The 13945-nt window shown below is 51.1% G+C and overlaps 2 protein-coding genes across 2 annotated transcripts; both read right to left on the reverse strand.

Moving 5' to 3' along the window:
- Window positions 1–10353: 10353 nt before the first annotated feature.
- SCP_1900850 (hypothetical protein) lies at window positions 10354–10893 on the reverse strand (the record flags this gene model as incomplete). Its single annotated transcript, XM_027765348.1, has 1 exon — window positions 10354–10893. The coding sequence occupies one exon, from the start codon at window positions 10891–10893 to the stop codon at window positions 10354–10356; it is 540 nt and encodes a 179-aa protein (XP_027621149.1).
- Window positions 10894–11757: 864 nt separating this feature from the next.
- Window positions 11758–12092, reverse strand: SCP_1900860 (hypothetical protein; the record flags this gene model as incomplete). The annotated part of the gene is made up of 2 exons (XM_027765349.1): window positions 11758–11890; window positions 11941–12092. 2 exons carry the CDS (start codon window positions 12090–12092, stop codon window positions 11758–11760), a joined length of 285 nt encoding a protein of 94 aa, XP_027621150.1.
- Between the last annotated feature and the right edge of the window lie 1853 nt (window positions 12093–13945).

Below are 13945 nucleotides of genomic sequence, written 5' to 3' on the forward strand. Positions count from 1 at the left end.
TCCGTGCTTCCGCTGGTCTAAGCCATCTTGCGACTTTGACGACCAGCTCCTGCGCCGTTCATCTCCACCTGCTCTATGCACGACACAGTACCCTGTAGCGCACGCTCTCGTACACGATCGCAATGTCATTGCAAGCACGCGCAGAAGTTCATCCCCGAACGAAATGCCTCGTGTCTTTTTCACGCATATGGTAAAAGAAATGTTTTGCGAATGTCGTGTTTGCAATTGCCACAAAGCCATCTACCTGCCAGAGAAGACAATTATTAAACTACTAGACTGTCAACAAATAACGGATGGGCGTGGTAAGTGGGTGGTTTTTCCAACGCAGGAAGGTGCGGGGTGAATTAATGAAATCTTCTAGTATCGGATCGCTGTCGATATCTGTTGCGCACTAACAGTAACACCGACGGGGCTGTAGAACGTCGCCATTGTCCGCATATTCAGCGCGAAGGACAGCCGATGCTGCTTAAGACAGTTACATCCCTGCAGTCCATCCTCGCCGACGGTCTTTCCCGGTCCGCCCTGCATATGTAGTATCGTGGCATCATAATGTAGTGGCCTCCCAAGCTGCTATTCACCCGTGGCGACCAGTTGTAAGCCGCCATTACCAGTCGCGAGCACAAGGATCGCTTTCGATTTGGCGACTTTATCATACAACGTTGTGATAACCGACCAATCAGACACTACGCTTGGGAAAATGGCTCACAGCAAATGCACGATGCGTTCAAATTCCTTTGCACAGAGCGAAGTCAAGAGCTCTTCACTCTCACGACAATGGAAGGATTGAAAAATCGCATTATCTAACTGGTTGGCTATATTTTGTCGGGTTCGGTGCTTAGTCAATAAGCTTCAATCTTTAGCTCTTTGCGCGGCGACCCCGGAACTATCATCAGCACACAGCGGACGAGCCATACAATGTATCCCCAGAGACGTCACTTTGCTCAGTGCACTTACATAAGATCAACGTGCCACAAACCAAAATGCGCGCAACAAAGACCAGACAAGTATATTTCTAGTTCACCAGGCGAAGTAGGTTGCTCTTGTCGATAGGAATCTCTGAAACTTGAAGGTCAGTGCGGCCAGTGCCCGTCTAAATGCGACCGTGCGTCGAACGCCTTTCTGTTGCCTTTGTTCGCAGGTCGACTCCAGGCTAGCACTTCTTCCCCCAATAGCTCGCGCGGACTGTAAACTCGCGAGCAACAAACAATCGGTCTCCCCCAGGCGACTGATGTCGATCGATATGGTGCTAGAGTTCCTTGCTCCAGTATTCATTCGCCGGACGATCGAGTGGTATCGGTGCAGGTAGTATTGACACCTGTAAGACTACGTACGACCTTTCATATGTCTATTGGGCTTGAACACCCTGACCTGGAAGCTTATATTTTCAGACTTCCCGTCAGTCTTCGGCTTTCAACCTGCTCTCGATATCCTTTCAAGTTACTTCAAGTAAGCTCGGAGTCTCTCGGCGGGCGAGCGTGGAACTGAGATTACGGTGCGCTGACACGTTTCTACTCGCTCCTGCCTAGTCCTCTCCTTTGGTCTCCCCACTCGTATTGTCTGGTCATATATCCTCCGTATTTGTTGTCCATGTACGATGCTATAATATTGCCAACTAAATTAGTAGATATCAGTACCCATCCTGCAGACATCTCGTGACATCGGATTGGCATGATTGGTATCGCACGTGGAGAACAATGTATTCGGCTTGAGGTGCAGTATCTCTTCAGGATATTATGTGCTGCTTCCCTCCAAGTTTGAGGACCAAGTTGCACATCCAAGGGATTTAAAATCATGCACATCTACTACGTGTTTTTTTTGAAGAATGTCGCGAGACCATGAAACTGCACGCGGCGTGGGTAACAACGAATAGTGCCACCCACGCCAGTATTGGCTTCCGGAATGACGGGTGGCATCACAAAAGAAAGAGAGCAGAGGGCGGTAAACAGCGGGGTACTTTGTTTTCGCACGCCTCTTCAACACCTTCTCTGGGCTGTGCAGCCTGCACGGTTCAGAACAAGGTGAAAGACAGTTACATTAGACAAGGTAATTATCGGGGACCTCCGTCTTTCCATCCTTTTCCTCGTGGTCAAGTGGTTCCTTCCAATAGACTTCTTTGTCTTGTGCCGATATATATACGTGGCATAGCAGTTCTCGCTATTCCTCAAGTTCGCACTCTTCCTCACCACTGATGGCATTGTGCGTCTCGTTGAACCAAGCTTGTGTTCGCGATGATAACCGTCTTCGCAGCTCGTTAAAGCTCACCAGCGACCGCATCGAAATTTGGCCAAAGGAGGTGAACAATTTAGCCGATGTCAAGTGGGCACCAGCTCGTTTGGCCTTGGCTGACATCTCACCCGATCACTGTAGGCGTAGGCTCCTTGTACAATTGATCCTATCTTGGTTGACGCATTATTTTCGATCCAGACACAGTCTCTGTCTTTGTGGAGAACAATCCTGTGTTCACCGGCGAAATCTGTCTGGATTGGCACTTTGCCTGTGTTCGTACACTTGATTTCCTGTCTCAAATGAGTTCTTCAAGGAATTGCTCACAGCTATGTGGTATTCTGGCGAAGGGACTTTCCACATCCGATTCAAGGAACACAGTGACTTTTGGACGTTTGTTGCATACTACAGGAAAGCACGATTGTCGATCGTCGAGAAGGACAAACACCTCCGGGAGCAACTTGAGGCGGTCAGAGAGTCTGTTGAAGCGTCGGTCTCGACTGTTTGACCTATCGGCAGGGAATAAATTGTGATTAGTGGCAGAGGTCATCTCGTTGTGTGCGTACTGTTAGTGATTATCATGAAATATCATCAGTAGAGTCTTATTCGGCTCTCGCACGCAACAATCCGATTCTGGAGCGCTCGTGAACGGTCAGGCTTTAAGGATGAGGGCAACTACGCACGCACGCACGCTGTAGTCGTACTGACTTCCCTTTCTAGCAGTATCATGCGAAAGCGGACTATGGTGACTCTTTCCTGGACAAGGGAACGAGGCTCTGAGGCATTGAGTATAGTGTCGAGTGGTGGAGTTGTACGTGTTCATTACTGTCCCCGTCTAAGTCGAGGCATCGTGTATTGGCTGAAGTAAATAGCATTATTGGTTGAATAGACGTGAGCGTGTTTCAAGACCCCAATGTTTGATGATTGTACGCGCGTGCAGTTGAATGATTGTTCTCCATAACTCTGGACTTCCAGACGGGTGGATCGGAGGTTAGCCAAGCTTGACTTAGGAGGCCGATGGCTGACAGGCAGAGATCCAAACTAACTTGGTGATCAGGAAACGCGAGCTCGTAGGTTATGAAAATCCAGTGAAAGGATCTCACAGAGTTTCATATGCCAATAACATCGACATCGACTTCCAAGTCTCTCGACACATCTGGCAACGATACAGGTTCATAACATCGGTGTATCGTAGTCTATGATCAACTACGATCCATGTAGTGGTGCGTTTGGACCCAGGCCCAAGTTCTAACGCCTCTGCGGCAACAAGAGTCAAGACGTCTACTGTAGGTTTACGACCAATCCGGACGGTCACAGGTCACACGGGTTTTCAACGACGCTAATAATTTTTTCTCGATTTATGGGAATTTTTGAGATTTAGAACCATCCGAAAAAGGCAAAACCCGTCGGGATTGTCTCAATAATTTCTCCTTGAATCCATACTGCCAGTGGGCGTGTGGCCACGGGCCAACTGCTGTCACATAAATGAACGTGTTTTCAACCATTCAGGTGAGATTCTAGATCTTCATTTACACTCTTTCACTCACCATGTCTCTGAACACGCCTCCCCGTTCTATCGAAGGATACACGAATTCTTTGTGGAACTCGCCTGGAAGTAGCGTCCAGAAAGTGGGAAAAGCCGTAATTAGTTAGTTCCAGAGTAGAGGCATCAGTCGAAAATTTTAGGCTATCGCCGAGAAGACATGCGTCCCTGATTAATGCGCCACGCATCATTCCAAGTGGGTGCAAACTACGAACACTGTTGTTTTGCCATTAATTGTGCATGCAGCTGTGTACAGTGCGTACGGATGGTTCTCTAACAGTGTGAGCAGACCTTCTGTGATACTGAATCGGGCTTTCTTGTTCCAGCATGGCTAGCTTAGGCGATACGTATTTTCTCGCCTATTGTTGAGCGAGTGGCGGAGCCTGAGTGTTCAGCCACTCAAGTAAATCTATATAATGGGAAGGGAAGGTGAGTGGCGTGTCTCGTATTTGCACGACCTACCAAATCCTTCCGCCCGTTTGACGACATGACGCACGAGAGTGTCAGCGAGGCCCCATCTCATAGGTTAGTGTGCTTACTAAGTGTGGTGTTGAGTATGCGGATTCACTAACTGGGTCGACAATCAGAACAATCCATCTTGCCACAGCTGCTGTTAGATATTCGAGAGCATCCGCCAACACTATTACAGTGGATGCGGACTGGATGGATGCTCGAGTGGCTGTCGTGGAAATTGCTCCTTCGCTATGTATGTTACCACGTCCAGGCAGTTGAACCTTGAAGTGGTGGCTGATTTCCATGTTGGGAACTACAGATAGCATCATTGTCTATTCACAGTTGTCTCCTTCAGGGAGCACTAAGTTGTTTAAAGGCATCATCGGGGAGAATTGGTACTTACATAGCAATGAGGTTAAGTACGATTTTGGTCACAGTATCGCGTCACTTACACCCCTTGCAATAGCATTCTTCCATGGTTTCATGGTATATTCTCAATGAAAGAACCTGTTACCAGCTTTGGTTCATGATTCGACGGGAATTTTGTACCTTTATGAAGCATTACACCGCCGCATCTTCACATTTTCGTGACAGCGATGGGGTTCTGCTTGAACGGTTGAACATTGCCGCAGCTGCTTTTGAATCCATCATGGACGCTGGTGGAGGGTCACATGAACATGGTCTTCATCTCATATCCGAAGGCTCTCCTCCCCAATATGATTCACACAGGGAGCTTCATGACGATTTGAACCTTCGGGGCATGATAAGGTTAGTGTTCTCGGTGTTCTCGATCACTATGTCTGAGCTCTTCAAAGCGATTATATTGGGCACCTCCATACAACTGCAGAACATGGTGCACCAACGCAACTACCGCAGGTTCAACGTCTTGTGCCAACCTCGAGGTAAGCCTTCGCGATTTATCAAACGATATTCTGACAACATGGTTTGTAGAGTGAGATCGTTCCTGATGAGGTTTCGAACGCGCTTGATCCGCGATCGTCATCCTGCTGTAGATGTAAACGATGTGAACGTTCAGTAGAGCAATGCTGAAGTAAGATTGCTGAAGAGCCCCACGCAGACCGTAGTTCATTTGGCGATCACAATACCTGATTTTTTGCGATGGCTGCGTAGGGTAGTCACGTTAACGTTCGACACGATGACGCGCATGGCATTGCAATAAACCATGTTGTGCAGTGAACATCCGATGTCCTCTCACTTCAATTCGTCCTCTCGTTTTCACACCTGGCCGCGCGCCGCTTCCCCGTCGCGGTGCGAATGCCGAAATATTTCTTCATCTGTGGACACTACCTGGGATTCCTTGGTCTTCGCTAATGCGCCCTTCTGCGTGACAAGGATAGCGATACCCTCGCGTGTACTGACAAGGTCATCGACGGTGAGGCTTAGCAAAAGTTGATTAAGGATGTACCTATAAGCGTCGTAGCACGGGCATTCGAGAACCTGCTTCTGCGGCCGGGAGGCGACTTCGTATGGAAAGGCAACATCGAGCTCGGTGAGTACAAATTGATGATGATTATATGATTTGGTTCTATTTGCCCAGGAATGCATGGCCTGAATATAGCAGCTGAGGATATCGAGGAAGTGCTGCTGAGAACGGAGTTTCGGCCGCCGGCCGTCCGTCTGTTTTACCTTCTTCCATGCATCCAACCATTGGTGCAATGCGCCCTCTTGGGTAAGCCGCAGGGATTTCCGCTGCATACCTAATAGAGGAGTAGATATTGAGGGAGTGCTCGCTTCACACACCAACACGCGATCCAGTACAACCCTCGCGCGGCTTGAGGGCTTATCTCCAACACTCGGCAGACTTCCTGAACACGTTTCCGTAGTCGACGACCCTAGCCGGTATGGATATAGTTCCGCACGAGTGACTTGTCTGCGTCAAGCTGGTGTAAGAAGCCCAAATGAACGGCGTACTCGGCGATAAATCTGACGAGACTGCGTGAAATGCAACATTGTTCGCACAACGCCGTAGAAGAAAGCCTAACGAACTGGTCTGAGAGGCGCGAGCAGCACGCCGCGTGCGAGTCTTGACAACAAAGGCGAGCGCAACAATGATGCCCTGAACGTTCGCGAAGTAAGCCAATTCGGTTAGCTAGTGGATTAGGCAAATACCGGATAAAGAGGCCCAAGAAGCTGGGTACAAAGCAAAGCAAAAGCGTCTGTCAAGAGTCTTCTGGAAGAGGGACAAAGGAACGAGCACGTCACCTCAGCACGCGGAACCCCTAGCTTCATCGATATCGCGCCACATCTATGACGGCCCCATCTCTGCCCAGACGGGTGACAGTGGCGAAGGCTGTCGATGCGCAAATCTGACAAAGCGCATGGCCACGATCAGTAGAGTAACTTGTGTATTAAGTGAAGCCAGCCAATTTACACCGTCTGTTCTCCAACAAAGCCTACATTTTCCTAGCCTGAGTATGCCGTGTAAGCCGGCGCCTTCAAACGTAGTCAAACTTGCCTTTAGAGGCGCATGGTATACGTGGGCACGTGGAGCGAAGTCTGCCTGCCTTCGCATCGTTCTCCTGAATAACTCCGCAAAAACCATCGCGAGGCCCTCAGTAAATGTTGTGGAGTCACTTTCTTGGAGCACTCTAACTTCCTTTGCAACACGGTGATGCGAGTTTCACAGGACGTAGCATGGGCACTGTCTGCCTGATCATGAAGGCATGCCTCTTGCTGATCGACCGGTGTGCACGAGAAACGAGGATTCGTCGGTATTCGTACGCGAAGTTATGTTGGCTTCTGTAACGATGCTGAAGTCGCCTCACAGCTCTCTGCGTAGTCGAATTCATCCATGGGTCAGTTGATGAGGCTGTACGCCGTTAGTATGTGTCCTCGTGTCTCATCCTTTGTTCTACAGTTCCGAGGAGCTTAGATTGTTCGGCATTCTCGGTGGCTCTGTGGCAACAATCTTCTCCACAAAGGGACACGCGCTTGTTGTCTTTCTCATTGGCCTCAAATAGCTCTGAAGTTCCGCCATCGTGCGCGTTGTCCGTAGGCACGGTAGCTAGCTCACCCCCTCCCTGTCTGTGTTGATATTCAAACATAGCCTAAGCTTCTCGAAATAACCTGATATCTCATTCGCTTACGTCGACGGCCATCTCAAGCGACTATCCTTACCTCCGTTCTGCATCCATGGCATTACCTCTTCCTCCGACCAATTCTAACTGCCTCTGTTGTGGCGAAAATTGTGAAAGTTTGCGCGCATGGTTACAGTACCAAAACAAAGTCGAGGAGTGTTTACAGCAATTGGCACTTAATCAGCACCAGACTGTACGCTCATTGTTTCGATCCCCCCCCCCTCCCCCCTGGTAGCTGTTTTTAAGAGGAGTTAGGCTTCCTTCTGCAGCAATTGCTCCCGTATACAGAAGGAGTACCAAACCGAAATCGATCGCTTGTCGGAGGACAAGGCTAAACTTGTCAAGGTCATTCAAATATTCAGATGACGGATGCTCAGACTGACCCATGGAATAGGATCTATATCAGCGTCAACAATACGTTGACGGTGTAGAGAATAATTATCGGGCTTCGCAGGGCATTGAACCCCATAACACTGTGCCCAGCATTGATTGCGTGGCTGATGACAAACATTTGAGTGTGACTTCCGGAGTGGAGTTCTCAACGGATATGGCAACGAGATCCGAACAAGTGGGAGGTTAGTAGTGTCTTTTTCCTCCTCGAGTGATTACTCAGCTGAATCAGCAATGGGAAACGACCTCTGTAATGACGGCATGGAAGACGAACCGGACTGTGCGAGCACCGCTGGCGGTAGTGAGACGACAACAAGAAGTACGTCAAAACCTCGTCGATAAGCCGCAGAGTGATAACACTCTGTCATCTAGGCTTTGGTAAGGTCCTTGTCGGCATAAGATCGGCGGCAGTCTGCTGGAAATGTACGTCCTGAGCTTGCCCTAGCCATCTCTCCTGACATCCCATCCCAGCAATTGTCCAACGTGCAACGTGTGCAGCTCGCCTGTCCTCCTTCCTCGCGCTTGATGTCATTCTATCAAAGCTTGAAGCTAATTCTGGACTGACTATAAGAGGACGCGCCGTTATCATATCTCTTACACTGCTCCTAGGTTTGCTTCTCTTATACACTTCTTGTTTTACACAATATATGCAGGGAGATAGTAGAAGTACACACATAGATCGTCCTGCTTGGTCATACTACATCACTGAATAATTACGGACCTTTAACTTCTGTCTATGAAAACATGGACTTCGTAACCAGGCGGGATGTTACTGTCAGGGCAATTAACGATAGGAATCTGTGGCTGGATGTTCTGCGGGCGCGCCTGTCCTCGTGGTCCGCGATGGAGAATCCGTGAGGTCGAACTCACGGGCGAGCTCGGAGCCCAAGACGCGTACGGCTTCCGGGATAGAGACCCACTTGGAGAACCCGCAGGCATCGCACTATGCTCGCAGTCAGTAATAGAAAATATTGCATATAAAAACAGCAACTTACGACACGACAGAGGAGGCCACGGTGCAAGGGATTGTTCTTGTCCTTGCACTGGAGTGCCTTCGGGGGCAGTCGACCTTCGGGCTATAGGCCGTGATACGAGCCAGGAGAGTGCGCAGAGATTGTTAAGCCATCGAGATAGAGTAGCGTTGCGAGCTGGGAACGTAGAGAGGACGGGGTAACGCGGTGTTCGGGTTCAGAGAACGTGGGGGTCGTGTTCAGTCACGGGCGGGCGGCGAGACCGGAATGATCGCGGGGTATATAGCGCGGCGCGCGTAGAGGAGAAGATTGTCCAACCCCCCCCACCAGAGGTAGCGACCGATGTTCGCTGATGGGAAAGAGACAGCGTGACGGGCTGACGGGAGAGAACGTGGCTGCGGCAGCTGACAATATTAGAGGCGGCGGCGCGCCATGTTTTTATCACGCGAGCGCGAATGGCTAAGGAGCGATCTCTGGCGTGACAGCCCGCCACCGTGACGACGGTGATCGTGTAATACTGGGAATCACGCTTACTTCTCGTATTTTCTTGCTTTGAAATATCTCGTAGTCAACATCGGACGGCACCGAAGTCTGTAGGCTGTCTCTGCCGTTGCCCTCAATACTTCATCGATCATGAGAGCGTGCGCGACGCTGAATCCGAGTTTGCGGGTTGGAGAAAGAGTGGTGGAAATCGTCATAGTGTTGCCGCGAGTCGACCGTATAGAAGGGGACGTAGGCAAGTGCATTACGGTGGGTTCCAGTATGGGTATAGGTTGACGTGGAACAACTGTGACAGGCGGCGCTTGCGGCACAGGTATGAAGCTGGGGCAGCGACGGAATAACAAGTGTGAAATCTGGGGTCGGTGTCCTGGTATCAGGGAAGGGCATTCTACGATAGTCAGGCCGAGCTTGAAACAGTCTGTGGAAATCCTTCCGGCAGGACTTGATGAGGCACACGCCAGTCACCTGGGCTCCAGGTGTAAGTACCGGAGGCGGCGGAACAATACCACTAACTGGCAAAGCAACTGCCACTGAAGTTCCCTGCGCATCACTATATCAACCGACGCAGGAAGCAGACGACTTACCTTGAGGTTGCCTAACCGGTAGCGCACGGTATACGTGGTCGCCAAGTTCGCGTAGCCGGGCATGTCTCCCTCGACGGTCAAGAACATCTTACGATAATCAACAATTTTTAAGTCAGTCAAATAACTCACTATCTCTTGCCCCTGATCAATAGAAGCCACTGTAGCATTTCGGTTGTCCTGGACAAAAGGATATTAGCCTCAAATAACAGGTTTCAACTCAAGACACTTACCCGCGAAGCTGTCCACCGACTCGTTCCATGTTGGAGGCAATTGCAGCACCGTCTAGAAGAGAAGATGTTTTCTCGAGCCAAAAGCAGTAAGCACAATAACTTACCGGTGCAGTAGCGAAAGGAACAAAGGCGGATGGCGTTCCTGCCGATCCTGGTGTTCCAGTAAAGACACCAGGGGGTGGCACTGCCGGAGCGCTATGGCGATGTCGTGAGTCATCGTCACCTAGATCTGGTGGGAAAGATTCGTGTAAAAAGTCTGGGTATAATCAGGGGTGCACAAAACTCACGGATGGACCAGTGTGCCATCCGTCCGAAAGATCTGCACGACCCGCACGATCACCAAGCACCCTGTCCAAGAAATCAATATCGCTTGAGGACGAGGTTGACGACCGCCTTCCGGTCCAACACGGCCTGTCGGTACGACCGGAGGAGGATATTGTCCTTCTCCTTCAGCTTCAGAGGGTGGAGGACCGAATTGCGGTGGCCGTGCAGCACAACGTCGATGTGGTTGGAGAGGAGCGCGAGGGGGTACAGGTTTTGAGATAGATACAGTACCAGGACGTGGAGGAAGATCCGCCTCGAAGATCGGACTGAAATCTGGGGACGAGATGCTCCAGGTCCCGGGTGGTGCCAGAGAGGAACCAAGGGAGGTGGTTCTTGCACCGGGGGCTGTGGAGGAGGACCGGCTGCCATTAACTCCGCAATGTGTTCGTCGAATGAAGGCCCAGCACGACGAGGAACGGGCGCTACTACAGGTGGTGTCTCTATGCTCGCCCTATCGCCCTGGGCCATAGTCCGAGCTAGGTGCTCCAGCAGCGATTCATCCGAAGGACAAACAGACTCTGAGACGTCATCGCGGAGAGAGGGTCGTTTGCTTGTTGAGCCAGGCCAATTAGGCATTGAAGAGTTTCTTCCACTACGCGAATCTTGTCACAGCAATCCTACCAACGCTGCTCCATTGGTCTGTTGCGTAATTCATCCAATCCACGATTGGTAGCATCTTGACCATGCGATAGACCGTCAACTTGATCCCGGATGCCTTCCAGCATAGCCCGGAGTTGACCAAGGTTGAGAGCAGGTACGGGTCGAGCGGTGTCGCTGGATGACAATGACGGAGATGGAGACGATGGAGACGGCGCAGGAGATGAGGCGGTGGTGTCGCAGATGAAGCCAATGGCATAGGAGCAGGGAACGCTTTTAGTACAGGCTCGCTAACATCGGACAAATACGCTAATGAAGACCGAGATCTCACGGAAACCGATGATGAATGTTATGGTGATTCTGGGGAGACTGGAATCAGACGGCCAGGACGGTGAGGCAACGCGCACCGCATACGTCTCCAACTCGAGCAGACTAACATCATCGGAATGACGAGACGATAGGAAGGACAAAACGTCGCTCTCAGATGACTCCGGGAACGAAATTCTCACAGGATCTTCCGGTATAATTGTGGCCCTCACACCGACTCGGGTGAGACCTCGTGGTTCTGCTGGAACTGACGGGTTGCGGAACAGAGACGACTATGCCTAGGCTAACTGCCGAGGGCGGAGGAGGAACCATGCTGACTTCGAATGACGAACGAGGAAAATAAATAATGCTGCTCCCTCCTACCGATCTATCCTTGTGAGGAACTGGGGTAGGCGTCCCAGGAGGACAAACTTGAAGAAGGTAGTCAGCAAGGTCTGCCATGTCTTCCCTGAGCTGTTGGACGTTGTCCGCTGACACTCTGTTCTCCTCTCCTCCAACTGCGTCAGCATCATGCAACTATTGCAACAAAGGGTTAACGTCGTGAGTCAAAACCGCCCTCGGAGCCTCAGACAGAATCGTCTCTGGAAGGCACCTCTCGGTGGAGGTGGCGGTGAAGGCGAAGGCGGCAGGGGTATCCACATGGCGACACCTGAGAAGAAGATCAGTCGAGAGCGAACAGTAAACGCGTGATTAACATACGGGTTTCTCACTAGGACCGGTGGTGGTGAGCGAGCTGTAGAAAGGAGAGATGGCTCCGTCGAAGGCGCGATAATGGACGGCACCCCCAACACAGTGAACGCGTACCAAATATCGATCGACGAGACGGAGGAACGTGAACGTGAAAGGGTCATTACTGATTCAGCGGATATGGGCGTGGGAAATGGGACACTCGGAGAAAGTGATGCGTTAGCCGGTGTGGGGCTCAACGGCGGCGGCGGCGGCGTAGACACGACAGACGCCGGCCTCGGTACTTATCTCCGTTATGCAGGTCTGATTCGGCCCACAGCGAGACTCGGGAATTGCGGGGCTGGATAGCGTCGGTAGTTGCTCGATCGTGGACGCGACTGTGGACGCGACTGCAGATGTGAGCATACTTGAGGGCGTAGGTGTCACAGAAGGCTCTGTAGGTCTTGTCACAGTCGATAGAGATAAGGTAACGATTCCGACGGAGGAATCGGAGAAGGCAAAGGAGTGGACTCAGTAGAAGACGATATTGGGACTTCAGTTGAAGGAGTAGGGGCAGGTGAAGCTGTGCAGGTTTCAGGCGGAGCTTCCAACAACTCCCTCGAAGCTACAGAGGGGCTGTCTGTTGACGGTGGAATAGGGATATCCTCCGAGCCCGGCGTCAACCTCTCCGGCTCTAGCGGGAGTAACCCTTCCTCTCCTACTGCCCTTCAGCTACGCTTCCGGTATCGTTGGAATCCCCGAAGGGGGTACGTCCACACCTAAGACGTCCGCGTAGACACCTGCCTCCTCAGTAGCATACTCGGTAGAAGCTTCCGTCGAGCATACCTCTGCGGTAATATTAAGTATTCGCGGGGGGGCTCCGTGCGATATTCTTTGACGGTCTCGTACTCAGATCCGGGCTCAGCATCAAGCTTGGCAGAGGTGCAATTCCTCTCCAGGTCAAGAGATCTGGCAGGACAACAAGTCAGCACGCAGCTGCGCCGGAGCAGGCAGTGGTCATGTATTGTTGGCTTTCGCACTTCCCGGGATGGTAGCTGCAGAACGTGGATGTCGCAGATGACCGCGGTCGTACGATGGGAAAAAAAACAGATAGAACATCACTCGGATACGTTCAAAAAGACGAGTGGTCGCCGCCGCCGCCGTGTCGCATGAGTAAAAATTCCTGCCATGCTTCAATAACGGATGGCCTCATCGGCTGCGCACGTGAAAGACCTGACAGCCGGATGAGCCTTGCTAATCACAATGCGCTCTAGTGATTCTTACCTGCACTCCGTAAGGTGACGAAACGCAGAACAACTGCGGTAGATCGACATACGTATAGCGTTGGACACAATGGCGCCAAACATGTTATCTGCACCGAGTGAGCACTCATCGGAATTAAATGTGTTCGTGTCCAACTTACGAGTATCGTACTCTGTGAGACCATTCGAATGCGCCGCGTTTGTCTACCCATCGATCGAGTCAGCTCTTCTCTCGGGTCTGTCCAAATCACCTCACTTACGTAGGACGTCCCGTTCGACAGCGCCCCCCGCAGCATTGTTTATGGCGTACGGATTGAGCAAGTTGTAGCTACTCGTGTCGGCCCTCTTCCGTATCGGATAGGTTCCGATAGCTGAAGTTCGGAGTATTGGGGTCCGAAGGAACCGCCATCAGCGCAGGTGGAAGGCCCTGTACCTCAGCCTGACCGAAGGGGTCGTCACACGGCTAGAGGCAGAGCTACAATCAAACAAGAAAATAGTGCTACGTCAGATATCTGGGAGTGAAGGAAACGAACGACGAACGTTGAACGGCTCGTTCAGGCCGATCCAAGCACTTGGATGTCGAGACCCGTCTCGGTGTTGTAGAACTAAATTCGTACAACCAGAAGCTAGTTTACTGCGTGAGCTCAAGTACGGTGAAACAGAAGGCATTGCATACTCTTGTGCAGCGGTTTGAACCAGTCTGAAGCGATAGCAGTTGTCTACCATGTGATGGAAAAAGCTCGACAAGTGCCGGAGAACCTGCGAAATGAGATCAC

Source organism: Sparassis crispa (genome assembly GCF_003851025.1).
Source record: "Sparassis crispa DNA, contig_000018F, whole genome shotgun sequence".
NCBI lineage: Eukaryota > Fungi > Basidiomycota > Agaricomycetes > Polyporales > Sparassidaceae > Sparassis > Sparassis crispa.